This window comes from Leptidea sinapis, chromosome 41 (assembly GCF_905404315.1).
Source record: "Leptidea sinapis chromosome 41, ilLepSina1.1, whole genome shotgun sequence".
NCBI lineage: Eukaryota > Metazoa > Arthropoda > Insecta > Lepidoptera > Pieridae > Leptidea > Leptidea sinapis.
The window spans coordinates 101345-116168 of record NC_066305.1 but is presented as its reverse complement, the minus strand read 5'-3'; the positions used below and the strand labels follow the sequence as shown (position 1 = coordinate 116168).

General features: G+C 34.4%; 1 protein-coding gene across 1 annotated transcript in view; it reads right to left on the bottom strand.

The window, feature by feature from the left end:
• Positions 1 to 4357: 4357 nt before the first annotated feature.
• LOC126976491 (ubiquitin conjugation factor E4 A) overlaps positions 4358 to 14824 on the bottom strand; it is a 37990-nt gene continuing 27523 nt past the window's right edge. The window contains exons 14-16 of the mRNA XM_050824848.1: positions 13650 to 13812; positions 5840 to 6044; positions 4358 to 4631 (exon numbers count right to left, since the gene is read on the bottom strand). Of these exons, the coding sequence (XP_050680805.1) occupies positions 4478 to 4631; positions 5840 to 6044; positions 13650 to 13812 (522 nt within the window). The 3' untranslated portion in view covers positions 4358 to 4477. The remainder of the gene's footprint in view (positions 4632 to 5839; positions 6045 to 13649; positions 13813 to 14824) is intronic.

Sequence of the window (14824 nt, the reverse complement as noted above, 5' to 3'; positions counted from 1 at the left end):
ATAACTTCATTTAGCACTGATTCCCCGAAGCCTTCCTAATAATATAAATCAAACAAGTCACATTTTTTTTCGCCACTACATTCTACAATGGATGAATGAATAAAACTGACAGATGACACTGAACGTCGCGCCTTCCATCAACTTTTCTGGGAAAACGACTCCTTCAACAGCATCATAATTGTGCAATGATATTGTATGATGTACGATTTTATATTTATTGCTTCGAATTGTTAAATAATTTAAAAATGCTTGCTGGCATCGCAATTAACAGCTGATTACACCGCCATGACAGATTGTTTCTGTAGTAGGATCTGTGATGTCTCTATTTTTTTATTTCGATATAGTTAAGATATGGCATCGAATGGGAACAATAGATAATAGAGGCACAAAATATAAGGAATTGTTTCAAAATGGGCCACCACTTTGTACGTTTTCTAGATATAGCATTAGATTACGCAAAAAAACTTATGATTACTTGTTTATTATTATTTTTTTTTAAGTCCTATTTGTCGAGTACAAATTAAACATAGAATTGTTGTTGGCAATACAGCTGTGGTACATCATTATTTGCGAATAGTAGCTATAAGTGCTTAACATGGCAACAAAAAATGCTAACTTGAAACCATAGAGTACGTATTACAATATTTTTTAATTACTTATTTTACGGCTCTGGCTTCAAGCTCTTTTGTGTATATGGTTTGTATGAAATCAATCATTTCATAACATGACGTTCTTTAAGCATAATATAGACATATCATTCGCAGTCTGATAGTGGAACGGCAAAAGTGTGATTGAAGACAAAGTAACCGCACTTTTCTACTTAGTCGTGTGTCAATCAACAAGCCTAGTGTGCTATAAAAAGTGGGTTCCGACACTAAGTTTAGTGTATAATATGCTATATAAGTTTCGCATAACTATGCGAAAGCACTGGCCGCTACAGCTTCTCGCCGGTATTCTGTGCGAGTGTGGTAATTAACTCGGACGAGTCTGGCCCGATTGAAAGAAAAGTAATGTAAATTTTTATGTAATCCTTTTTCTGTAATTTGTAATATAGGTATATATTATTAAACATACGCACCGACATAAGGTTTTTGTAGGACCCATTCGGAGGTTGATTTTGAGTGAATATACTTCACTGCACAAAGCGTGAAATTACTTCATCAAACCAAGGTAAGAATGACTTGTATAAGAAGATATGTAGTTTACGGCCTAAAAAAAATATTCGACTTGCTGATTTGAGGATATTCCATTGACAATATTTTTTTTCATTCTGTCTCTTCTACTTAGTTACAATTACGACCCATACAGACAAATGGCTAGTGACACTGCCTACAAAGCTAGAGGTCCCGGGTTCGAATCCCGGTAGGTGGAAATATTTATAATTATTATAATGAAAATGGGTGTTCGTTTCCGAGTTATGGATTTTTAAGTAAATACATCGTATTAAATAGGTTATTCATTTCATTTTATCATCATCATTTCAGCCGGAAGACATCCACTGCTGGACAAAGGCTTCCCTTAAAGATCGCCATGACAATCGCTCCTGCGCTGCCATCATCTAACCTATTCCATCTTCATCCACCAGACCGTCGGTTATTACTGTCCTGCAACATAACACAGGCTATGCCCATTTTGGGGCAAGATTAGATGTGTGTCAATATTATATTTTAAAAAACATATTTAGCTACCTAGATATAAGTATCTAAACCAGCAAGCGCGGCACCGAAATTTTTAACTTTTGCCAAACTTCTAGTTGGCTCCGACGTTGCTGCGAAAAGTTGCGCAGTAACAGAAAGTCAAACGTGTCAACTTCAGTGCGAATTAAAAGTTTGGCGAGGGTATAACTTGATATTTTTCATATCTACATATTGTATTATTCCAATAAAAATATACAATCATTTACATATATATTTTTATTATTAAAGTACACAACTATTACATACGGTATCTTATAATATTACTGTTACAACAGTTAATTAAAATAAATTAACAAATTAACATTTTGCAAAAAAAAAAATATCACACATATCTGCATAGGCAACATAATTCAAATAGGCATACTTTACTAGAATTTAAACAATATTACAATTTTCACTAGCAAAAATTGGCCAAAACATAAACTCTTAACCAAAAAATAACAAAAATAATAGTAATTTAAAAGCACAGTGTTGTCGCAAATTTGTTTTGTTTTACAAAAGAATAATGCCTATTGTAGGCACTTTACACGCCTTAATAACATTTGAAATAAGAAACAAATTTTGGAATAATAAATCATTTTTATCGTCAATATTATCACTAAGTACACCAAAACATTCATATATCTACAATACACTAAATAAAATCAATGTAATTTAGACCCAGGCCCGATATATATTTTGAGTTGTATCTCTAACCGAACAGAAGTAAAAAAAGGTCTCACTGGCGAAGGATGCGTCCTCCTAATCTCTTAAAAAGACCCTTCCAGAAATCAAGCGGTATTTTTTTATGACACTAAAGGATGAGACGAGCAAGACATTCAGCTCATGGTAATTGATACGCCCTGCCCATTACAATGCAGTGCCGCTCAGGATTCTTGAAAAACCCAAAAATTCTGAGCGGCACTACAATTGTGCTCATCACCTTGAGACATAAGATGTTAAGTCTAAGTCTCATTTGCACAGTAATTTATGGCATATAAATTATTTAGACTAAAAAAGTTAAAATGAATTGACAAATTTATTCTTTATTGTAATATGAAGTAGCAAAAACAAGATAGTGGTCTACTAGATCGAAACAAATTTCATGGTATTTGTGTCCATGATTTATGTTCGTGTAATTATGCAAGTTTTATGTCAATACAATATAAAACACATCATTCATTTAATAAAAAAAGCATAAATATGTATTAAAAACATACTTTTATGCGCAATCATAATATATGATAAAACAAAACATGTATTCATGATAATTAATATATAAATACTTAATTATTTCAGTTAACTTGATGCAAAAATCTTAATATTAGGCCCCTATTTCACCGAGGTACCATAACGGCTATATGCAGTCGTTGCTGTTAAAAAACAACGAGTCAATTTATTACTTAAGTTAAAAACCTGCATTTTACGATGTGCAGAAAATAATAATAGAATTTAAAAATTGGTTTGATATGGAAAGTTCTATCGTATGTACTATCAACAAGACAAACGCAACGTAGGCCGTCGCATCGATACACTGGACGAAATAACAGCCGTCTCGTGAATACCCGACGACACGCGGACTCATCGCGACGTCACAGTGTATATATACGCAGTATGGAAACTACGTACAAACGTTGGGCATAACGCAAGCACATATAAGCATGCGGCACGCACAGGGCTCGAGTGACTACTGTTATTGGCCTTGTTGAGACCAGGAGGTCTACTCGCAAAATCGACAACGATACATTCGAACATACTATGTTACTTAAGAAGAGTTATTAGTTTTTGGCCATTCTTTCGATTGGCATCATAAGAGTAGGGGCGTTTTTTTTTTACATTTAAGTCGGTTCGATTCCCAGACGAGGCAAGTAATTTTTAGAAAATCTTTGAATGCAGAATTACTAACTTTTAAAAATAACATAAAGTCTTCTTTCAGTAAAATAGCCTATCTTCGATATTTAAGGTACTTTCCCTTCATGTCCCATAACTTTGGGACATCCTGTATATACTGTGGCGACTTACTCGCTCGTGGAGTTGGCGCTTAACAACGTCCCCGTCTTGTTCCGTGCCTCTTTAAGAATTATTCGCACATGCGCGTTGCCCTCAAGGTGTTGAAAGTCCACTGAATCTCCGTATCGATAGATGATTCTAGCGTATATTCTAGTCTCTCGTATGCTCTTCCTTGTAATAACGTTACGAGTACGCTACCGGTACCTCCCAGTGAAATATTTCCTCAGTATTAGCCACACCGACTTACTTTTCATCCTAAAGTACATTACAACTAACCGAAAAAACTTCAGAAAACTATTAATATTATAGGGGTAATTGTACAAAGGTAATATTTACAGGAGAGGTGGGAAGAAATATTGATAAATATTATATTCAAAATATCAATATTTGAACACTTAAATAAGAATGCTGTTCTTACAGCTTGAATGACTAAATCCTGAAGTACATACTACAACAACAGCTGAGTCAAAATATGATCAGAGTTACCAAACACTAAAGCCGGGTTTCCACTATCTGAGTACGAGCGTCGCACGAGCTAGATAGTATAGGAGTACATTCGTATCATGTGTTTACACTATACTAGCAGCGTCCAAGTAGTCATCTTCTCCTCCTACCGCAATGCAACCCCGATCACATCACAGATTTCCCCGTCACCCACAACTCAACAATACTTTCAACAAAACCCTAAAACAAAGACCCAAATAACTAGTTAAAAAAAAAACAATACAATATAGAAGTAATAAAATTTGCTGTCAACTCCTATGGAAAAATAATTATATTTGTGGAACGTTTTACGAAGTACTGGAGGTACTGGTGTGAGCAATCTTCCCTCTCTGTTCTGCAATCCAGGCTTCAATCTTCTCCTTGAGTTCAGTATTCGACTTCACCTGGTCCATTGACAGTGGTGAACGGTTGAATGGATCTGATTGGTCACTAAGAAGGTGTCTGGAATGAAAATTACATACAAAATTATTTAAATCCCACTTCTGAGGTACTTTTTATTTCGTAAGCGTTATTTGTTCGATTACTTTTGACATTGCCTATCTGAACACAGCAAATTAACGTAATATAAATTTCATAAAATTTATCAGTTTTTTATATATAAAGTTTCTTTATATATGAAAATAAGGGACGAGACGAGCAGGACGTTCAGGTGATGGTAATTGATACGCCATGCCCATTACACTGCAGTACCACTCAGGATTACTGAAATACCCAAAAACTCGGAGCGGCACTACAATTGCGCTCGTCGCCTTGAGACATTAGATGTTAAGTCTCACTAGCCCAGTAATTTCACTAGCTACGGTGCCCTTCAGAACGACGACAATAATGTTTACACATTACTGCATCACGGCAGAAATAGGCGCTGTTGTGGTACCCATAATCTAGCCGGCATCCTGTGCAAAGGAGCCTCCCACAAGTAAATTATTTGGTACTTTAATTAAAGCATTTTTCAAAACAACGTACAATTACCTACATCCAAATTGAAATAATTTTATTCAAAATAGATTTTAAAATTACTTATTGAATGTTTTAAACAATTATTTTGAATTACGTAACACATTTGTTTTGCACATTTTCTGGGATCCTGATGTTGAAGCATAAGCCCCACAAAAGACGTACTAACTCGAATTAGCGGAGAAGTAGGCATAACAAATTTATGTTTGCTCCTGATGATAACATTAAGATTATCACAGTTAACATTAAGATTTCTAGCAAATTCGCTAACAAGGCTATGAACATACATAACATTATGAAGAATTCAAATGTAATTTTTTTTAATTTTTATTTTAATAATTCTAATCTCTATTCTCTAAAAGGCCGGCAACATTCCTGTGATTCTATTGGTTCTGCAGGAGAATGGGAAGTGCTGTGAAAAATGCACTGTAGCTAGTCAAAATACTGGGAAAATGAGATTTAAAATCTTATATCTCAAGACGAGCGCACTTGAAGTGCCGCTCAGAATTTTTGGACTTTCCTAGAATCCTCAGCGGCACTGCATTGTAATGGGCAGGGCGTTTTACTTACCCTCAGCTGAACGTCCTGCTCGTCTCGTCCTTTATTGTCATAAAAGAAAAAACATCGGGTGACCCGTATGCTTGTTTATGCTCTCATTCCTATTCCACTGAAAAACAACAGATAAAAGTATATACCTTGCAATTGTAGTTCTGTCAACGGTGGTTCTCGAGCTGGGCAGTATAACGGGATCCAACATCAGGGTGCTCATGATGGGGTCCAGGAACTCTTCGGGCGCATTCGCCAGTATCTCTTCATCGCGCTGTCTCTGTTCCGCAATCGTGCTGACCCTGGCCGCTACGTCTCGTAGTGACGATATCAAATCACCTCCTCTGATACGAACTATAAACACAAATATTAATACTGGTTACTGAATAGTTGATATTCAAAATAGAGTGTGAAGAACGTGCCATAATAGCATATTGTAAGAATTAATGTGGAATGAGCTTAATTTTAATTATTTATTTTTTATTTATTACACTTTATTGACACCACATTAACAAAATATAACTTAATTACTAACATACATAATTACATGATATGGTGCAAATGGCGGCCTTATCACTATATAGTGATCTCTTCCAGGCAACCATTTGTAATACAATAAAAGAGAAAGGCAGTACATTAAAACGGTAAGAAGTGTCAAAAATATAGACACACATAATATATACTATACTAAAATATAGATAAATTTATAAGAAAGTAAATTATGTAAAAAGTAGGAACAATAATTAACATTTCAAAATTGTTGAATTATGTTGGTGATACATACAGATAGATTCTATCAAATAGAGGACAGATAATGTTTTTTTAGTTGATTTTTAAAGGATGCTAATGATTGTACTTGACGGATAGTAAGCGGCAGTTGATTCCAAAGAGTGATGGCATTAATGGTGAAATAAGAGTGATAGCTATCAGATTTATGGAAAGGAACATTTAGTATTTGTTTCGCAGCAGAGCGCAACGAAAGCTCATGCTGAGACCCTAGTAGCTCAAATCTGTCTTTAAGGTAAAGAGGAGTGGTGAAAAATTATGGAGTAAAGAAGGTGTAGAATGTGGGAATTGCGACGGAGACGTATAGGAAGCCAGTTGAGTTTTTTTTCGGTAGGAGGAGACATGATCGTATTTACGTAGGTTAAAAAAGAAGCGAATACATAAATTTTGCAGGCGTTCGAGTTTATCCACCTGAGCCTCGGTAAGGTCGGGATAGCAAATGTCTGCATAATCAAGAATGGAGAGCAGGCAAGTCTGCGCAAGACATATTTTACTAGGTACTGGGAGAAGATTACGTAACCGGCGCAGGGATCCATGTGCGGAGAAAACTTTTTTAGTTAATTCATTCAGTTGCGTCTGCCAAGAAAAATTTGAATCTATATGTAAGCCTAGATTTTTTAAATTACTACTAAAAGGAATTAAAACATCATTGACACGAGGTCTAGGCAGTACATCCCAGTCAATTTTAGAGATCAGATGTTGCCTGCCTATTCCTTATAATTGCCTGCGTTTTTCCTGGATTTATCATTACACCATAATTTTTACACCACTCGCATATGGTAGCGAGATCCTTATTAAGACTATGAACTGTAGATTGTAAATCAGATAACGTGGAGTGCCTATAAATTTGAACATCATCAGCATATAAGTGGAAAGAAGAATTTAGATTGCTAGTGATGGAGTTTATAAATATTGAAAAAAGCAAGGGAGAAAGGACACCTCCCTGTGGAACACCGGCAGAAACATCAACCCAGGATGATTCTATATCCGCAACTTTAATACGCTGTCGTCGCCCTATCAAATAGCTATGGAACCAATTCTCGGCCTCTGCTGATAAATTTAAAGAAGATAATGATTTCACTAAGATGTCGAAATCGACAGAACCAAATACGTTACTAAAATCAAGTAAGGTTAAGATAGTAAGCTGTTGGTTATCCATAGAGAGACGAATATCGCCCGTAACTTTGACCAAAGCGGTCTCGGTGCTGTGTCCAGGACGAAAACCTGACTGCACGGGGCTTAGAAGACAGTATTTATTAAGGAAATAACTAAGTTGTTTATAAACTAACCGTTCCAGTAATTTAGAAAGGAAAGGGAGTACAGAGGGTTTGAAATTTTTGGTAAAGGAATTAAGTGAGCTTCTTTCCATGTTTCTGGGAAAGTATTAGATTTAATCGAAAAATTAAGGATGTGGGTTATTAAAGGAAGAATGTCAATAATTGGAATAATCATGTTTCGGCCTACACAGTCGCTTCCTATGGCTTTTGAGGAAATAGATAGTAAGTTATTCCTGACATCACTTTCAGTAAAAGGTACGAAAGAGAAAGGTTCAGGAGCTTGTTTCATGAAATTAGAGAGAGTATTTAGTGTAGTTAGCTTTGTATTGTGATCAAGAAGAACAGGAGACCTTGAAAAGTGCCTATTAAGAGAATCGACGTTAAGTGAAGCAGGAAGAACTGTTTGTTGCTGTTTCCCAACACCAAGTGATCTTAAAAATTTCCAAACTTTAGCAGGATCGGGGTTATCGACTGATTTAAATATGTGACGTTGTTGAGCATCCCTACATATTCTGTTGCAATGATTTCGGATACTTTTATATTTAACTCGATCGGAACTAGAATTGCTAATTTTGTACTTTGTTAATGCCCGAGTTTTTGCATTTATTAATGTTCTAATTTCATCTGTGAGCCAAGGAGCGGGGAGATGTTTCTTTTTAACAGGTCTTAGAGGCGCATGCATGTCATAAAGCTGTAAAATTAGAGAGTTGAAAAAACTGATTTTGGTATCAATTGAGTCAGTATTATATACTACAGTCTAATCGATATTGCTAGCATCATAGTTGAGACGATCCATGTTAAGATTGTTGAAGTTACGTAGCCAGACTGTTTGAGGTTTTAATTTAGGTACACGAACTTTATATGACAAGAATACCAGATCGTGATATGAAAAAGGCACTGAGGTGAACTGACCATGCTTATGTACAAGGTTATTTTTTGATACAATTATTAGATGAAGTAACGATGATTCACAATTAGGTAGGTTATGAGTAGGCATTAAAGGAAGCAACTGCAAGTTGAAGGAGTCAATTATTGATTGGAGCTTTCTGCTGCGATGATTAACTTTGCACATGCAGGTATTGAAATCTCCCATTATGATCACATGCTCGTATAATGGAGTAAGACAGTCAAGAATGGATTCAAATGAACTAATCAACGCCTAACGAAGGCCTGTAAAACACACCCAATAGTACTTTGTAGTGTGATATGCTGACTTCAAGTACAAGATGTTCCGCAGAGTCACCGGGGGGTGGCTGAGGAAATACACTTATTATAGAATATGAGAATCGTTCACGAATATATATTGCAACACCGCCGCCGACTCGGCCGGTTCGGTCATTGCGGACAAGCTGAAAACCCGGTAAGGAGTAGGAAGTGGAAGAAAGACAAGGTTCGAGCCAGCTCTAAATAATAATTAATAAGTAGGTATGTTACAATAATACTTAGATCAATTATAACTAAACTAACTAACTAAACAATAATACTTAGATAAATTATAACTAATGTTATGTATCTAAATCCAACGAAAAATATATGTATATATTATATTGCGTTTTCAAGTTATATTAATGTGTTTGAAATTAATATAATATTAGTGGTTTTATTCAAAAAACTGTATCCTGTTAACGCCAGTGTCACATGAATTAATTGAACAAAATTATTAGCGCAAATTATTACAACTAATCAAATCAACAATAACATTATAAAATTTATAGATTATGTTGCTATATAATGATATGCAATGTTACACCAAGAGTATTAGAATATCAAATTAATATTATTTTACAATGAAATGTATAGTAAATATAAATGAAGATACTTACAGAACAGACTTACAAACATTGTTAATTTATGCATATGTTTTATGAATAGAAGTTATTAAATTGGATTAACTGATATATTATATTATGAACCAAACAATTAGAAACTATAAATATAGTTTAAGTGCAGTTTATTGTTCACCAAAAAGTAGTATATAGTTTAACTCTAACTTAATATTTGATTTTAAGTTTATTAAATATATAGTTAATTAAATTTCTTGTAGGTAAATAGTGACACAAAAATGTAAACAATATTACCTAATATTATATTATGTTGACTAGGCACATATAATCAAGTAATGCTTACATATTGTACAACATTTATCATATTCTACTTTAAAGTACAAACTTATTTCAAGATTCACAGTTTCAGTTTCAGTTCTTTCAAATAAGTGAAGTCTAAGTTAGAAATTAGATATCAATTTAACATTGAATAAATTGAGATTAGTATTATAAACAAGAGTCCAGTATTTAATAATAATAAATAATTTGTTATAAAATGTTGCTAGCCTTATAAAGTAGACATACAAGTTGAGGAGTAGGGAGACATTAAACAAAATAGAATTAGATTGAGATTAATACGTAGATTTAATAAATTCCTGGCCATACATACTGCAAATCATTATAGAAACACTAGATCAAGGAGTTTAATTCAAGTAATTTAAATGAAAAAGAACTTAGGATTTGATTTGTGTAATTATTAGTTAAGTTTAGTTTATGCTTATTTACTTATTCCTGTTAGTTCTCTTTGGCCTGCTGTTACCTGCAGCCTCCTGCCTCTGAACAGCACCACACTCTCCAGCTCTCAATTGTTCGTGCGTTGTGTCGGTGGTAATAGCATTTAATTCAGCGACAGAATTCGCACTGTGTTTCGATCCCTTTGAATCAAGTATGAAAATAGTACCATTACTTGTCCAGGTTTTGTTCACCCCAAATTTTCGACGGGCAGTCATAAAAGTATCATGTCTAGATTTGGTAAGAAACTCAGACAGAGTAATTCCAGACCCTTTTAGGGCAGTTTAACGAAACCATATTGATTTTTTTAAATCCACGTCTTCAAATTTTACAAGTATGGGCCGAGGCTTATCACTTTTATTTTTACCAACACGGTGTGACCTACTAATGGAAGTCGTATCCAGCTTGGGGGTTTTAAGATGTTGGGTTAGATTCTTAACGACAGCTGCCGATGTTTCCTCTTTACTATGCTCTGGTATTCCGTGCACCAGTAGCATTTTACTTCTGGACCTCATCTCCGCTTGGTCAGATATTTTCTGAAGTAATTCTACTTGGCTGTGAAGCGTCGACAGTGACGCAATTACAAATGACCGAAAAGCGTAAAAGTCCCCGGCTACGTCGTTGACGTTTGAATTATTATTTGAAGCAGCTGCTGTGTTTTTAATGTTTTGGAGGTTATTCTCGAACTGCTCGAATCTTTTGGCGAAAGCTGTGGTCATATCGACCAACGATTTTTGAAGTGAATCAATAGACATTGATACAACTACTGCACCAGCACAAACAAATTTGTGAAACACGAAAGGAATATAACTGGTCAGTAAACAGGATGTATAGCAATTATTGAAGCATTATCAGATGCCTCAATAACACAAAAAATCTAGTTTATTTAATGAGGGTAGAAAAAAAAATATTTTAAATACGTATGAACTTCTTTGCACTGAATTTAATCAAATTATATTTTCTTTCACTTTGATAATACTTGTACAAGTTAATCAATATTATAATTTTATTTAACAAACGTTATTATTGTAAATAATGAACTTTTAAAATTAAATAGACATTAAAACTTTAACCATTAATTAATTACTTTGTTGAACTTAAATTACTTTATATGTATCTTAATTTTTGCTAATAATTATTTTTTAGCGTCCTGTGCGGCGTTTTATCGGGACGATACGACATAGATACCTTCGAAAAAAGCGCGTACACCTTTCTTAAAGGCCGGCAACGATCCTGTGAGGCCTCTGGTGTGGCAAGAATGTGGGCGGCGGTGATCACATAACAAAAAAATTTAAGAACAGCAAGAAATAATATGTAAGGCCAGAGGAATCACAAGAGCTATGCCGACCGTACAAAGCGTCCGCGTAGGATTCAAATTCAAATATTTTTATTCAAAATATCATAATATGATATCACTTATTGAAAGTCAAAAACTACCACCCATTCCAAAAAGTATGCCTCTGACCTGAGAAGAACGGACGCAAGAAACTCGGCGTGCTTCTTTGTTTTAAATAAAAAATATGGTTACAATGTAATATCATACAATAAAACTTATTATTTAATAGCCTTAGGGCGGTCGCTCCATTCCCAATCTGTGGTATCATTACATACATAAATAAAGGTTTATATGAATTCGAAAACAGAAAACTTCTCGGTGCGTGGCGTGTGAGGATCAAACCAGGGGGCACCATGCTGAGAGTCAATGATCTACCTATTAACACTGCCGATGCTAAGATGATATTATATTAAGGCGCGGTCATACCTCAATATTTATAAAAATTGGATTCTTAGAAAGTCGATTACAACATAACGCAATGAAAATATTCCTACGCGAAAAATACATTACAAAAAGAAGGACTTAAAGAAAAATTTGAACCGAATAGAATATTTATATATAATTTGGAATGTCCAATAAAAAATTTGGAAGTTGCTTCCCAAAAATAAACATCGGAGTTTAAAATCTCTGAATTTTCAGCGATAGCAACATTCCTCTTTTTAAAGAATTTAATAGAATTAGTATTTTTCTAAAACTTAAACCGGACAATTATTCAATTTCATTTGTATATTTTGAATAAACAAACGAAAACCAGTAAAATAAATGCCCATTTACAGCATGAGGCTCATAATCAACTCAAATATTGTACTATTCGTTGTAGCGTTTATAATCCAAGTGAGTCCGCGCCTTAATTAGAATAGTAAAGAGATGATAAAAAAAATAATATCAGATCAAAAATATTTTATTTCGTAGGTTAACAACATTACACTTTAAATATGTATTTTTTTATACTACAGCCATTCGTAAGACAGCTTTCCCCAGAGAAGAACTAGAAAGAGACTCTAAGGTTGCTCTTTTCAAAACAGATTATTACAAATTCTTATATGGTTATAATTACATTTATCAATCTGAGACAGACATGTAACAACAGCACAGCAGCCCAGTCCCAAGGAATATTTCGATCGATATATTCAGATATTTTAAATTACTTGATTTAATTTCGTTTAAAGGCAAGATCTGTATGCCAACTGACTTATACTACAGACTACTGTTTTATTATCCCTACTTAACTTCAACTGAAATAATATTCACAGAAACAAAAAATTATGACAATCAGACAATTATACATACACACACACAACATGCTTACTCATTTACAAGGTTTTAAATAAAAAATTTCACACTAACACACCCTTCTTTAAAAAAAAAAGGATTTAACCAGAATTGTTATACGAAGAGCTAGTAATATCGAGCTGCCAATAGTAAGAAGTAACTATGGATCACACAATAACCTTTGAGGGAGCTCAGATATATAAAAACCTACCCTCAGAAATGAGAGACCTTATGTAAAAACGTATACATAGACCTTTGTATGAATCTGTGACTTTATGAAGTCGACTTATATGACAAGCAATCCTATCCTTATTTCTAGTCTTAGATTAAGGATTGGTCTCCGTTGCGCTACACCTAGATACCGCACAACCTAAGTACAATAGCATTTTTATTGCGGCTACTATGAGATGCTTGTGTGCGTGGCATCTAAACACTCAATTGCATCTTTAAAATGAGCACATGGTCCATGTTATTATACATTGAAATTAATTATAAATTTGACATAACATGACATTGTGACACGTCATCGTCACACGAGACTGGCTCAAGTACGCCTACGGGTGTAGTATTAGTTGCCGCACTTTACGACTATGACTGCGCTATCTAGTTGGAGTGCAACGGAGACCACTCATTAATTCAAGTTTCTAGTATGGATATCATGAGTATCTCTACTTTTTTTAAACGACTTTTTTTTAACATATTAATCTTTTGAATATGTGAATGTAGGACTTACCCAGCACAGACTCGGCGAGAGTGAACAGCTTCGGGGAGTAAGACCTGCCGTCATCGGACACGGCCGCACAGAACCGTTCATTCTTGCCCAACTCCACATACATGCGACATATGTCGAGGACCGTACTCGCCGGATCGAATTCATACTCCTTCATGTCTTTTACCTGAAAGTGAAAGCGACTCGTCATGATTAATTTAGGTTAAGTAGGTACCTATTAGAAAATTTATTGAATTAGGTGTTATCCAAAAAAAAGCGCCAATTTGGCGGGTTAACATCTTCTAAGGATGCCTCGTGTAGAGGCGAAACACGTGACGAATTGATTGAAGAAATATTAGCGGACTTTACACTCAAGATAACTCAAAAAAATGGATTAGTAGGTATTATCTAAGTCAAAGTCAACTCTAATCAATTAGGCTTAAAATAAGCGCTATTGAATTGAATTTCAAAGTCAAAGTTTTTATTTGCATAAACATGTTAGATTGATGTTACAAAAATTATATAACGTAGATGTTTGCCACATTTATGACGTGCAAATTTTACAAAATACATTTCTAAATCATTAGTTACAATAATATCAATTTAACAAAAGATTAGTAGTAGTATTATTTATTAATATTAAATTATTTAAAAATCACTTCTTAAAAATCTTGCGCTCGTTCTTCGCAGGTCTAAGGCAGACTATTTGGAATGGGTGATAGTATAATGACGTTCAATAAGTGATTATAATCCTTTTTTGAATAAAAATATTTGAATTTTAATTGGCTGCCTTGAAGCAAAAAGCGCGCACCTATTACTGAGTACGGCCAATAGCATACACGCTATGGAGTACCGTCAACACTATACTATACAGTACTATACAGGAAGTCCCAAAGTTATGGGACATGAAGGGAAAGTACCTTTAATATCGTAGATAGGGTATTTTACTGAAAGAAGACTTTATGTTATTTTTAAAAGTTAGTAATTCTGCATTCAAAGATTTTCTAAAAATTACTTGCCTCGTGTGGGAATCGAACCGACTTAAATTTAAAAAAACATCCCTACTTTTGTGATATGTAGATAATATGAGAAAGTAGTCAATTAAGTAAGTATTTTTTTGTATATTAATTAATTAAATGCTCAAAATGTGATCCCTCCTGTCTTATGCAAATCACCAATCATTTAATGAGTCCGCAGCC